This window comes from Carlito syrichta, unplaced genomic scaffold (genome assembly GCF_000164805.1).
Source record: "Carlito syrichta isolate Samal-C Ts95f unplaced genomic scaffold, Tarsius_syrichta-2.0.1 Scaffold274232, whole genome shotgun sequence".
In the NCBI taxonomy this organism is placed as follows: Eukaryota; Metazoa; Chordata; class Mammalia; order Primates; family Tarsiidae; genus Carlito; species Carlito syrichta.
Genome location: NW_007218328.1, coordinates 71,393 through 85,743, shown reverse-complemented (window position 1 = coordinate 85,743; position 14,351 = coordinate 71,393). Strand labels below are relative to the sequence as shown.

At 38.5% G+C, this 14,351-nt stretch overlaps 1 protein-coding gene and 1 pseudogene across 1 annotated transcript in view; one reads left to right on the top strand and one right to left on the bottom strand.

Annotated features, from left to right (window-relative positions):
- Positions 1–14,351, top strand: part of BEND2 (BEN domain containing 2) — a 56,511-nt gene that overhangs the window by 19,038 nt on the left and 23,122 nt on the right. Inside the window, exons 6-10 of the mRNA XM_021709710.1 lie at positions 4,446–4,498; positions 7,810–7,914; positions 8,413–8,827; positions 10,633–10,758; positions 13,219–13,344. Of these exons, the coding sequence (XP_021565385.1) occupies positions 4,446–4,498; positions 7,810–7,914; positions 8,413–8,827; positions 10,633–10,758; positions 13,219–13,344 (825 nt within the window). The remainder of the gene's footprint in view (positions 1–4,445; positions 4,499–7,809; positions 7,915–8,412; positions 8,828–10,632; positions 10,759–13,218; positions 13,345–14,351) is intronic.
- LOC103254290 lies at positions 1,821–2,767 on the bottom strand (annotated as a pseudogene).

The following is a 14,351-nucleotide window of genomic DNA, read 5'->3' as shown; positions in this document are numbered from 1 at the left end:
CTTTTAATAGTCTTTAGCTGAAATTCTTCTTGTGATTTCCATCATTATCCAAATAATATACTCTGTTTCTTTTTGTGCTGACTTTAGGTGTTAACTATTGCCACTGTGAAAGATGAGGAATTTACTTCTTCTTCATCACCCTTCCTGAGATTAATTATACTATTTTTTGTAGTTCTTTTATTGTTTCCTGTTGGGTTTCTCTAGTAAACTTCTGAGACTTGCTCTGTCATCCTTAGGCAGCAGTCCTTTAACCACAGCCATGCTCTATCAGCTGAGCACTAGAGCCTAGCATTGTAGACACTTTGCTGATCTTCCTTCTCATTCCCTTTTTCACATTCCTAGTGCTGTCAAAGTTATAAATAAATTCTGCTTTGTAAAAAACTGTCAATAAGTTTTCCATGTTTTGGCTATAAGTTATTTATTTCCCTGCCTTTTAAAATTGTATATATTGCCGGGCTCGGTGGCTCAGCCTGTAATCCTGCGCCTTTGGGAAGCTGAGGTGAGTGGATTGCCTGAGCCCGCGGGTTCGAGACCCACCTGGGCAGCGAGACCTCATCTCTACAATAAATCAAAAAATCAACCGGGCGTGGCAGCGCATGCCTGTAATTCTGGCTACTCGGAAGGCTGAGGCGGAAGGATCGCCGGAGCCCAGCAGGCGAGGCTGTGGTGGCCGGGAGCGGCCACTGCACTTCAGTCTGGGCGACCGAGTGAGACTCCAACTCAAAAAAAACCAAAAAATTGTATATATTTAACATGTATAACAGGATGTTTTGGTATACAGAGTGAAATTATTGCTACAGTCCAACCAATGTACATATGTATCATCTCATTATTACCTTTTATAGTGTGTGGTAAGAGCACATAAAATCTACTCCCTTAGAAAATTTCCAGTAAACAATATATCATTAACTATAGTCCTTATGCTGTACATAAGATGTCTAGACTTCTAATCGGGCACATCTACATAACTACAACTTTATAACCTTTGACCTCTGTCTCCCCTCCCCTGTCTCCCCTCCCCTTTGCCCCCATTCCTCACCTCTGGTAACCACTATTCTACTTTCTATGTATTCAATTTTTTTTGGAGATTCCACCTATAAGAGAAATAGTGCAGAATTTCTTTTTCTGTGTATGGTTTATTTCACTTAGCATAATGTCCTCTAGTTTCATCCATGTTTTTACAAATGACAGGATCTCCCTCTTTTTAAAATAAATAAAAATACATTAAAGAAAAAGGCTGAGCCAGGCTCAGTGGCTCAGCCTGTAATCCCGCGCCTTGGGAGGCTGAGGTGAGTGGATTGCCTGAGCCTGCGGGTTCGAGACCTGCCTGGGCAACTTGGCGAGACCTCATCTCTACAATAAATAAAAAAATCAGCCGAGCGTGGTAGTGCGTGCCTATAGTTCCATCTACTTGGAAGGCTGAGGCAGAAGGATCGCCGGAGCCCAGCAGGTGGAGGCTGCGGTGGCCGGGAGCGGCCACTGCACTCCAGTCTGGGTGACAGAGTGAGACTCCAACTCAAAAAAACAAAACAAAACAAAACAAAAGTAAAAGGCTGAATAACATTGTGTATATATATCATATTTTCTTTATCCAGTCGTCTGTAGATGGACACTTAGATTATTTCCATATCTTGGTTACTGTGAATAATGTTGAAGTAAACATGGTAGTGCAGCTATCTCCATGAGGTGTTGATTTCATTGTTTTGGATATATACCTGGAAGAGGGATTGCTGCAGCATTTGGTAGTTCTATTTTTAACTTTTTTTTAAAGTCAGAAAGTTGATTATTTTTTTAAATTTCTAAAGCTCTGCCATAAATTTCTAGAGGGTACCAATGGTCACCTGCCACACTTGCATCAGATTGTGTAGCCAGCAAACAGAGTCTGGCCATCAGCAGAGCAGGCCAGAGAGGTGCACTGGAGCGCCTCTGCCTTGCTGCTGGTACTGATAATTTCTTGCTTCAGTTCATCTACAATGATCTGGCCCTCTAAATCCCAGATCCTGATGCTGGGGTCTGTGGCAGCACGGAACCAGTAGCAGTTGGGGCTGAAGCACAAGGCATTGATAATGTCCTCACCATCCAGTGTATAAAGGTGCTTGCCTTTGTTGAGATCCCATAGCATGGCCTGGCCATTCTTGCCTCCAGTAGCACAGAGAGATCCATCTGGAGAGACAGTTATAGTCTTCAGATATCCCGTGTGGTCAGTGTGGTTGGTCTTCAGCTTGCAATTAGCCAGATTCCATACCTTGATCAGCTTGTCCCAGTAACAGGAAACGATAATAGGGTTGCTGCTGCTGGGCAAGAAGTGGATACAAGACACCCCACTCTGTTTGGCTCTCATTCTGGACAGTGTATTTGCATACACCCAGATTATTCCATAATTTGATGACTTTATCTCGGGATCCAGAGACAATCTGTCAGTTGTCAGAAAAGGCCACATTCACCATGTCCTTGGTATGGCCCACAAATCGTCTCATGGTGGTGCCTGTTGTGAGATGCCAGAGGTACAGGTTCCATCCCAACAGTCTGTGATGGCAAACTGGCTATCTGAGGTGCTAACCATGTCATTAATAAAGTGGCAGAGGCCCTGCAGTGCTTGCTGCAGGATGCCATAATTGGTCTTATCCCTGCTCAGCTTCCACATGGTGATGGTCTTGTCACTAGAGGCAGGCAGTATCATGTCTGAGAACTGCAGGGTAGTGGCAACTTGGGTTACCAGGTCATGGTGGCCCTTGATGGTACCATGAAGGGTCATCTGCTCAGTCATGGTGGTGGTGAGTATAAGTGTCACCGCAACGATGAGGATGGCACCAGATAACTCAGAGATGAGCTCCACCCTATTTTTAATTTTTTGAGGAACTTCCATATTGTTGTCCATAATGACTGTACCAATCTACATTTTCACCAACAGTGTGCAAGGACTTCCTTTTCTCCACATTCTTCCTAACACTTGTCTTTTGACTTTTTGATAATAGCCATCCTGCAGGTGTGAGATGATATCTTATTGTGGTTTTGATTTTCATTTTCCTGATGATTGGTGATGTTGAGCACCATACCTTTTCTTATACCTATTACCTATCCGTATGTCTTCTTTTGAGAACTGTCTATTCAGGTCTTTTGCCCATTTTAAAAATTGGGTTGTACCTTTTCTGCTATTGAGTTGTATGAGTTCCTTCTATCTTTTTTTAATTAACACCCTATCAGATAATATGGTTCAAAAATATTTTCTCCCAACCTGTACACTTCTTTTCATTTAGTTGATTATTTCTTTTGCTGTTCAGAAGCTTTTTAGTTTGATGTCATCCCACCTGTTTTTGTTTTTGTTGCCTGTGCATTTGGTGCAAGGACCAACGTCGAAGAGCTTTCCCCTCATGTTTTCTTCTAGATGTTTTATAGTTTCAGGTCTTACATTTAGACCTTTAATCCATTTTTTTTTTTTTTTTGAGTTAGAGTCTCACTCTGTCGCCCAGACTGGAGTGCAGTGGCTGCTCCCGGCCACCGCAACCTCGACCTGCTGGGCTCCGGCAATCCTTCCGCCTCAGCCTTCCAAGTAGCCGGAATTACAGGCGCGTGCTACCACGCCCAGCTAATTTTTTGATTTATTGTAGAGATGAGGTCTCGCTGCCCAGGCGGGTCTCGAACCTGCGGGCTCAGGCAATCCACTCACCTCAGCCTCCCAACGGCGCGGGATTACAGGCTGAGCCACCGAGCCCGGCTTAATCCATTTTTAGTTGATTTTTTTGTGTGGGGTAAGATAAGAGTTCAGTTTCATTCTTTTGCATGTGGACATCTAGTTTTCTCAACCCCATTTATCGAAGAGACTATCCTTTCTCCATTGTGTGCACCCTTATCAAAAATTAGTTGGCCATATATGCTTGGGTTTATTTCTGGGCTCTCTATTCTGTCTCATAGGTCTATGTGTGTATGTTTTTATGCCAGTGCCATACTGTTTTGATTACTATACATTTGTAATATAGTTTGAAATTAGGTAGTGTGAAAAAAAGTTTTCAGCTTTGCTTTTCTTTCTCAGGATTGCTTTGGCGACCTGGGGATCTTTTGTGGTTCTATGTGAATTTTAGAATTGTTTTTTCTACTGTTGTGAAAACTACCATTGGAATTTTGTTAGGGATTTCATTGAATCTGTAGATTGCTTTGGGTAGTATGGGTATTTAAACAATATCAATTCTTCCAATCAATGAATACAAGAGGTCTTTCCATTCATTTGTGTTGTCTTCAGTTTCTTTCATCAGTGTTTTATAGTTTTCACTATATAGCTCTTTTACCTCCTTGGTTAAATTTACTCCTAAGTACTTTATTCTTTTTGATATTGTTGTAAATGGGATTGTTTTCTTTTTTGTTTTTGTGTTTTTGTTTTTGTTTTAGTTGGAGTCTCACTCTGTCACCCAGACTGGAATGCAGTGGCCGCTCCTGGCCACCGCAGCATCCACCTGCTGGGCTCCAGCGATCCTTCCGCCTCAGCCTTCCAAGTAGCTGGAACGACAGGCACGTGCTACCACGCCCGGCTCATTTTTTTATTTATTGTAGAGATGAGGTCTCACCAAGTTGCCCAGATGGGTCTCGAACCCTCAGACTCAGGCAATCCACTCACCTTAGCCTTCCAAAGGCGCAGGATTACAGGCTGAGACACCGAGCCTGGCTGTTTTCTTTTTTGGATAGGTCATTATTGTAGAGAAATGCAACTGATTTTTGTATGTTTATTTTCTGTCCTGCAGCTTTACCTAATTCATTTATTAATTCCAACAGTTTTGTTGTGAATTCTTTAGTGTTTTATTTTTTAAAAAATTTTAATTGACAAATAATAATTATATGTATTCATGGGGTACATGTGATGTTTTGATATATGTTGTACATACACACACACACATACACACACACACACACACACAATGTGGAATGAGTAAATCAAGCTAATTAACATACTCATCACCTCACATACTTATTTTTTGTGGTGAGAATCTTTAACATTTAGCAGTGCCAGCTTGGGGGATGGGGAGAAACAGGCAAAATGAAAGAGTTCTTCCTACCCTTCTTGTGTGATTCTTCTCAGGACTTAGACTGTATTGCTGTGGCTCCTTTAGTGAATCCTAAGCTCTTCTAGAATTTATTTTTGTTTGTGTATAGATACCAAATTGTTGCTCTTTGAGGGGGAGAGGGAGGCAGGATCTTCTACTCCTACCATCATGGTGGCGTCTTGGATCTCTAAAAGTAATTTCTAAAAATTAAAAACAAAGAATCAGTCTTTACAATACTAGGATTTTATAATATTCTGTATAAAGCCAAATAATATCATTGACCATGTAACCTTCATGCTGTTAATTCTATCCTGTTAAATGTCCTAAACATTCAAGGTAAACGAATTCTCTTCTGTATTTTACCAACCCTCAAAATCATGTCATATTGGACTTGGCTGTCTGTTTGCACTATGACTTTATTCATCCAAACATTTTCTTATGCAGGGGATTTTTTTCTTAGAGTTTCTAATGGTTATTTATTTACTTTGTTGAAAGAGGAAATACACCTTTTTCATCTCTTTGCTGGGATTTTTAGGCTTCAAAGTTCTTCTACATATTGAATGGAATCTACTTTCTCCTTGAAGTCATTTTTCACAAATCCTTCCTGATCTGATTTGACCCAGTTCTTGATAGGTGCAGCTCTCACCTCAGGATTTGTTTCTGTGGCCGGCTGTTTCTTGAATCCTTTGTCTTCCTAATTTTGGATCCGTCTTCTGTTTTCTTTTTCATTTTCCCTGAGTTATTATTTCCTTCAATATTTTTTTTTTTTTTCCGGAGAGGTACATATGTGTTAAATTTTCAGTCTTTGACTACCTGAAATTATCTTGATTCTTCCCTGGCACTGTGTGTACAACTCTAGGTTCAAAGTTATTTCCCTTTAGAAATTCTGTTCTAGCATCCAGTGTTGCTCAGTTGTCTATCATTATGATTCTTTATTGGTATAATCTTTTCTGTCTCTTTGGGAACTTTTAATCTTTAAAACATCTCTTTTCTATGTATCCTGCTTAGCATTATGTGAATCCCTTCAATCTGAACATTTGAGTCATTCTTTGGCTCTGGTAGCGGTTTTTCTTCAGTTCCTCCTTTCCATGTACTCTATTCCCTCCATCTGGAATGACTTTTAATTGGATGTGACAACTCCCGTATCATTCATCTGGCTTAACGGCTATCTCATTTAAAGGCTCTTTGACCTATGAACAGTGTCCTGGGTGATACCCTTGATTTTATCTTCCTGCCATCTACTGATTTTTTCTTGTTTTTTTTTTTTTGGCAAGGTCAGTCGTTCTTATAATCGACAATAATGTCTTCCTGTTTTCTGATTACCCTTATTTTATAGCACTATATTATCATTTCATGGATGTGTGAAATCATCTTGAATCTCTGAGCATCTGGATTATTAAAAATGTTCTGTCTTTGAAATTACATCTTTTTCTCCTAAATTCATTTGCGGTATCCATTGGTGCTTCTATGCCCAGTTTAACAACTGGCCTGAACCTCTTCATTTTGGTTCAGTATCATTCTGACTCTCAAATGTCTGTCTTTAACTTGTGCTGCTCTCTTTGGCTCCAGATTCACACATGTATTGAATCACCTGCTGAACAACTCTATTTAGTGTATACCAAATTGAATTTATCATCTTTGCTCCAAAATTTGTATCCTTTACCATATTTATTCTCTCAGGTTAACTATCATCTACTTAGTTGTTTAAGCCAGAAATCCAGGCATTTTTTTTTGGTCCTCAGTCCCAGGCCATCATTTATCAAGTCTTAGTGGTTCTCATGCTCCAACAGGCATCAGAATCACCTGGAGGGCTTGTGAAAACCTAGTCTGCTGCCCCCACTCTCAGAATTCCTGATTCAGTAGGTCTGCGGTGGAACCTGAGGCCTGGCATTTCTAGCAAGCTTGCAGCTGATGTTGATGCTGCTGGTCCATGGACCACATCTGAGAATCACTGTTCCAGACTGCTAGTCACTTTCTCTGTTGGAATGGTCTTTCCCCTTATCTCTCTCCCTATCTGAGATGGGAGCTCCTGTAGCATAGGAGCTTGTTTTTGCTCATGTTCCCAGCACCCAGCACAGTAGATCAGCCAAGTGGTAAGGTCTCAATAAGTGTTTATTTGAATGAATGAATGAGGAAATGCTTCTGGCCTTTTACTTAAGTGTATTTTCTGCCCCAAATTTCTAAGTATTTCAGGAAGAATTTCCAGATTGTCATCAGCCACATATTTGATTGGCACACAGGGACCTATACTCAATGGTTTTGTAAGGGGAATTGTTGACTGCATGATTTTAAACTTTGAAGCCAAAGTCACATCTGTGAAACTTGGCTCAGTGTTATTGCCACAATGTGACACTCTCTGTCTATATATAGACTTCATCTATTTACAGATATGAGCATACATGTTGCATACGAACATTATAATGTGAGTCTTTAGTCTTTAGCAGATCTGAACCGTTCTTTGCTAAAACAGCACTTTTGTTGGTGTGCAATGTCTCCATCATCAGCGAGCTGGCTTGGAGGAATTGTGGCTCCTCACTTGCCAGCGTTAGAGCTTCCTCAATTCCTGTGTGAAGTAGGGCGGTGGAGGGGATGTTGGGGCTCCTGGGCTCAGCCCATCAGCTCTGTGTCACCTTCAGCCAGGCCTCAAGTAGGAGTAAGAAATTTCTCATGGCCTGAGAACTTTGGTTGTGTCTAGCAGTTAACATTTGACTTAATGATATTTTCACATGTTACTTTTCTTTTGAAATAAGAACTACTAATTTTTTTATTATAATAGAATTTAGAAGAACTTATTGAACACATGAATAGGCAGATCGACCAGCTTTGTGAAGTTGTTTTAAGCATTCAACGTTCTTGGAATCAACCATTGTTGCTAAAATGTGTAAGTGTTATAAAAATATTTCACAACTTTGATAAACCTCTAGTTTCTAAACATATCAATCAGTTAGAAGTGATAGAGAACAAGTAACTGAGATTAACAAAGCTGATCTCTACTTACTTTAATAACATAAAGGGGACTAAAATGTTGGAAGAATGCTGAAGTTTACATTTGATAAATTATGACACTGAGTATTTTTGTGTTAGTAATCATCATGTGTAAAACATAATTAAAATGTAGAGTTAAATGTATGGATACAAAGTAATCACATAATCAAAAGGGAGCCTTTATCCTTAATAATAGAAAATGATGTTGCAAGGAAAATAGACTTATTTTAGTTCCAGTTTTCGTTTAGTTACAGTTGATTATACTGGATTGGTGTCATTTTAGAGGTGATCTGGACTTACACAAAAATGTTTTGTTTGTATTTCTCATGGAGAAATTGAAGCCCGGGAACTGAAGCACAGAGCTTAAGTCATTCTGTTCTCTCACCCTGGACAGGTGAATTGTAGTGCATCATTATTAGTGGAAAGGCAAAAAACCCACACCCAGGCCAACCCTGAAGGAACATCTCTTGGGTCAGCAGCATACCCTGAACAGCAGCAAACAGACCACACAGAGAGTTTGCCACTTCCCAGAATTATCTCCACACAATTATTTCAGCCATGCGCCACACAAGGCAGCTCATATCCTGATCTCTATACGCTATCCTATGTCATTAACGAAGACGCTGGAAATACCAATGATGTCAATTCATCTGCCGAAGCTACTGCAGCAGTGCCAATAGCAGTTCTTCCACAAGGAGAACCCAATCTGGCAAATAACCCTGATGTGGTGAATTACTCAGCTGTACTTGTAAATGAGGGTATGGACCCAGATACTACCTCATCATCTTTCTGCATCCCTTTTGATTTTGGTGAGTTTGAAATGAAATATATTATAAGTAGCATCTTTTAATCTAGATTTAAAAGCGTCCTTAAAATTAGAGCTGATTATTTTTAAATTAAAAGTTTTAATATAGAGTCACATATAGTTATGAGAAATATTATAGAGAGATACCTTTTGCCCTTTACCCAATTTCCCCCATGATATCATCTTGTAAGACTATGGTTGTATCCATTTGTGTGTCTCTGAATTTAGTTCTTTGTAATTTTATCACATGACGAAGTTAGGATGTTCCCATTATAGTCATGATACAGAATGGTTCTAGCACCAGAAGGATCACTCATATTGTTTTTATAACCAAACACATCCCCCTCTGACAACCCTTCCATCCCTGACCCTTGGCAAGCATGGTCTCTCCTCCAGCTCTATATATTGTTATACAATTAGATGCATAATTTGTAACCTTTTGGTACTGACTTTTTTCTTTTCTTTTTTTCTTGAGTAGGAATCTTACTCTGTTGCTCAGGCTGTAGTGCAGTAGCACGCTCACAGCCAATGCAGCCTCAACCTGCTGGGCTCAGGAGATTCTTCCGCCTCAGATTTCCAAATAGCTGGAACCACAGGCATGTACCACCACACCTGGCTAATTTTTAAGAATAATTTATTGTAGAGACGAGGTCTCGCCATGCTGCTCAAGCTGGTCTCAAACCGTTGAGCTCAGGCAATCCTCTTGCCTCCACCTCCCAAAGTGCTGGGATTACAGGCTTGAGGCATTGTGCCTAGTGGTACTGGCTTTTTTCATTCAACATAATTCTCTGGAGAGTTATCCTGCTTGTGCATGGTGCGTGTTAGTTGTTCCTTAATCCACAGTATAGGTATACCATAGTTTAACCATTCCTCTACTGAAGGAAATTTTTTCCAGATGGAGGGAATAGAGTACATGGAAAGGAGGAATAAGGTTGCTATGAATAATTCATTCATTGTATAAATATTAAGTTTTCATTTTTGAGTGCAACTACTGGTTATATGTTAACTGCATGTTTAGCTTTTTAGAAAACATCTTTATTGAGATATAATTGATGTCTTAGTTCATTTGTGTTGCTATAACAAAGTACCACAAACTTGGTTATTTATAAAGAACAGAAATGTATTTTCTCACAGTTCTGGAAACTGGGACATTCAAGATCAAGGCACTGGCAGGTTTGTCTGGTGAGGGCTGCATCTTCTGGAGAGAGCGAATGCTGTGTCCTCACATGGCAGAAGGTGGAAGGGCAAGCTGGCAGAATGCTGTGTAAAGCCTTTAAGGGTCTTAATTCAATTAATGTAGAGCCCTCATGGCCTAATTACCTCTTAAAGGTCCTATCTCTTAATACTATCACATTGGCAACACTTGAATTTTGGAGGGGACATATTCAAATCTTCATAATTGATATGTAAAGAAACTGTACATATTTAATGTACACAGTTGATGAATTTGGCATTTGCATATTTAGTTTTATGAGAAATTGCCTAAATGTTTTCCAGTGTGACTGTGCCATTTGACATTCTTGCCAGCTCTATATGGGTGATCCAGTTTTTCTGTGTCTGTATTTCTGCTCTTTCTATTGTTCGTTCTTCCTGATGCTCTAAGATTCCTTCTTTCATCATTTATTTTTTTGACTGAAGACTTGCTTTTAACATTTTTTAAGCATAAGTCTTCTGGGGACAGATTCCTTTTGTTTTCCTTTGTGTGTGAATGTTCTTATTTCCTCATCTTTTCTAAAAGATAGTTTTGCCTGGTATAGAATTTGTGGAGGAAAGTTCTTGTTATAGCTCTTGAATACTTTTTATTTATAGGAATTTCCGAAAATGCAGAAACCAGCCTTGAAAACAGCACTGAGGCAAGGAATTACATGACTTTACTGGGAAATGACAGTGCCCAAAATACTAACTATTCAGCTGTCTTCATCCCTCCCAATATTGGTGAGTTTTAAATGATACATATTACAAGTAGCACAGTTTAATCTAGATTTACCAACATTTTGAATGCAATCTAGTGCGACTCTTTTTAAATTGAACTTTTTAGTTTGAGATAATTTTAGATTCACATAACAGTTGTAGGAAATAATGCAGAGAAATCCTGTTTATGCTTTAGTCATTTCCCCCAATAATAACATCTTTAAAACTATACCAAAATGTCACAACCAAGATATTATCATCGATACAGTCCACAGATCTTATTGAGATGTGCTCAGGTTGACTTGTATTAGTGTGTATATGTATATTTAGATCTATGTAATTTTATTACACGAATAGGTTTATGTCCATCACCACAGTCAAGATACAGAACATTCGATCACCACGAGAATGCCCCATCTTGCCCTTTGATAATTACGGTCACTTTCCTCATGTTGCTTTTTCCTTCTAATCTGTTCCACCTCTAACACCTGGCAACTACTGATGTACTCTCTATTTCTAATTTTGTCACTTCAAGAATGTTGTATTAAAGGAACGTTGCAGTATATAATTTTTGGGTATTGGCAGTTTTCACTTAGCACAATTATCTGAAAACTCATCTAGGTTGTTGCATGTAATCCTTTTGGCCAGATGTGGTGGCTCATGTCTGTAATCTGGGCATTTTGGAAGGCTGAGGTGAGAAGATTGCTTGAGCCCAGGAGTTTGAGAATAGCCTAGGCATCATAGCAAGAACTCGTCTCTATAAAACATAAAAAAAATAATAACTGGGCATGGTGGCATGTATCTATAGTCCTAGTTACTCAGGAGGCTGAGGTGGAAGGATCGCTTAAGCCCCGGAGGCTGAGGCTGAGGCTGTGGTAAGCCATGATTGTGCTACTGCACTCCAGCCTGGGCCACAGAGACCTTGACTCAAAAAAAATAATTCCTTTCTTTTTATTTCTGATTTGTATTTCACTGTATGGATATACCACAGTTTGTTTAGCCATTTATCCATTGAAAGGACATCTTGATTTTTTTTCCCCCAGTTTTTGGGTATTAGGATTGACACTGTTGAGAACATTCATGAACAGGTTTTTATGTAAACATAAGTTTTAATTTCTCTGCTGTGAATGTCAAGAGTACAGTTGCTGAGTCTTATCGTGATAGCATGTTTAGTTTTATAGGAAACTACCAAATAGTTTTCCAGAGAGTCTATACCATTTTCCATTTCCACCAGCAATATATAAGTGATCCAATTATACCATATCCATATTTCTGTTCTTTCTTCCTTCCTGATGCTTTACATTTTCTTCTTTCATCAATTGCTCTGTTTAAATAATTTTATTTAGCCTTTAAGTTTTTTGTTTTTTTTTTTTAGTTTTCCTTCATGTGAAAATTATTTTTCCTACATTCTTCAAGTATAGTTTTATTGGGTATAGAATTTGTGGTTAAGAGTTGATTTTTCATCAACATTATTAATGAAAGTCAGTAGTAGCACTTTAAAAAAAATCAGCTTTTTATTTTGAGATAATCTTAGATTCACATGTAGTTGTAAGAAATTATATAGAGATTCCATTTATGGTTTACCAATTTTCTCCAGTGATAACATCTTGTGGAACTATAGTAAAATATCACAACCAGGATATTGACATTGATTAAACCTACATTTGTGTGTGTATTTAATTCTATGTTAATAGGTTTACATGTCCACCACTAGACATGATACAGAACATTTCCATCATCACCAAGGGTTCCCTCATATTGTTCTTTTATAACCACAGCTATCTCCCTCTGATCTCCTTTCCCTCATACACTGCCTTGTCCTAACCATTGACAATCAGTGATCTGACTTCCCATGCTATAATTTTGTCATTTAAATGAAATCAAACACTGACTTTTTCCATTAAATATAATTTTCTCAAGATTCGTACCAATTGTTGCATGTATCAGTAGTTCCTCCCTTTTTATTGTTGAATACAGTTCCATGGTATGAATGTACACCTTTTTGTTAATCTGTTCACCCATTGAATGACATCTGGGAGATTTCTAATTTTGGGCGATTATAAGTAAAGATCTATGAGTGTTCATGTACTGGTTTTTGTGTAAACATAAATTTACATGCAGTTCTGTTCACATGGTAGTTTGTGTATAGTGTTCTAAGAAACTACTAGAAATATTTTTCGAGAAACTGTACTATTCTCCCTTCTCACCAGTAACATATGAGTGATCCAGTTTCTCTGTGTGCATATTTCTACTCTTTCTCTTCTTCTTACTTCCTGATGCTCAGAGATTCATCCTCTCATCATATCTTTTGTGTATGAAGTTTATTTTAGCCTTTCTTTAAGGTTAAGTCTATGAAGGGTGAGTCATTTTAGTTTTCTTTCGTGTGAGAATGTATTTATTTCCTGTACATTACTCAAGGAGAGTTTCACTATGTAGAAACTCGTGTATGAGAATTCTTTTCTTACGCACTTGTTCTTTCTGTAGACATGCCAGAAATAGCAGAAACCAAGGTGGAACACAACCTTGGTACAACAAATGACCCAACTTTTTTGGGTAATGACTGTGACCAATGTGCTGCCTTTTCATCTGCTGGTCTTCCACCTAATGCTGGTGAGTTTCAGATGCTGCACTACAAGTAACGTTATTGAATCTGGATCCATCAACATCCTTAATGAAAGATAGGTGTAGCTAATTTTTAAAATTAAACTTTTTATTTTGAAATAATTTTAGATTCCCATGTATTTGCAATAAATAATATAAATGATCCTCTTTACATGTTACCCTTTTCTCCCAACAATATTGTAAAACTATAGTAAAATAACACAGCCAGGATATTTACATTGCTATGATATATAGATATAATTGAGATGTCCTCAGTTTTAATTCTAGTAACTTGTGTGCGTCTCTCTATTTTTTTCTATGCAAGTTTCCTCCACAAGTAGGTTTTATCCCCACACCACAGTCAAGACAGAACATTTCCATCACCACCAGGCTGCCTAATCTTGCTCTTTTATAACCACCCTCACCTCTCTCAGGTCACTGTTTCCTTCCTTACTGACTGTTCCTAACCCCTGGCAAACCCTGGTCTCTAAAATTTTGTCACTTTAAGTGTTACATAAAGGGATCTTATGGTGTGTAGTTTTTTGTTGTTGTTGTTAGCATAATTCCCTGAAGACTCAAACAGGTCTTTGAGTGTGTCAATAGTCCCTCCATATATAAAATTATATATGTAATTTTTCCTGAATTTTTTTCCATGGCTTGGGTATGCAGTATTTGTTTTCAACCATTTGCCCATTGAAGGACATTATCCCCCCCCCTTTTGTTATTAGAAGTAAATTGCTGTGAACATTAATGTACTGGTTTTTGGGTAAATATGTTTTCATTTCTATGTCATGAATGTCAGGAGAACAGTTGCTGGGGCTTATGGTATGTTTAGCCACGTAAGAAACTGCCAGATAGTTTGGGTTCCAAAGAGGTTGTACTATTATAAATTTTCAAGAGCAATGTGTGGTTGATCCAGTTTCTTCACGTTTATATTTCTGATCTTTCTGTCATTCTTTTTTCCTTCCTGATGTTTCAAGAGTCCTTCTTTCATCATATCCTTTCTGTTTGCAGAT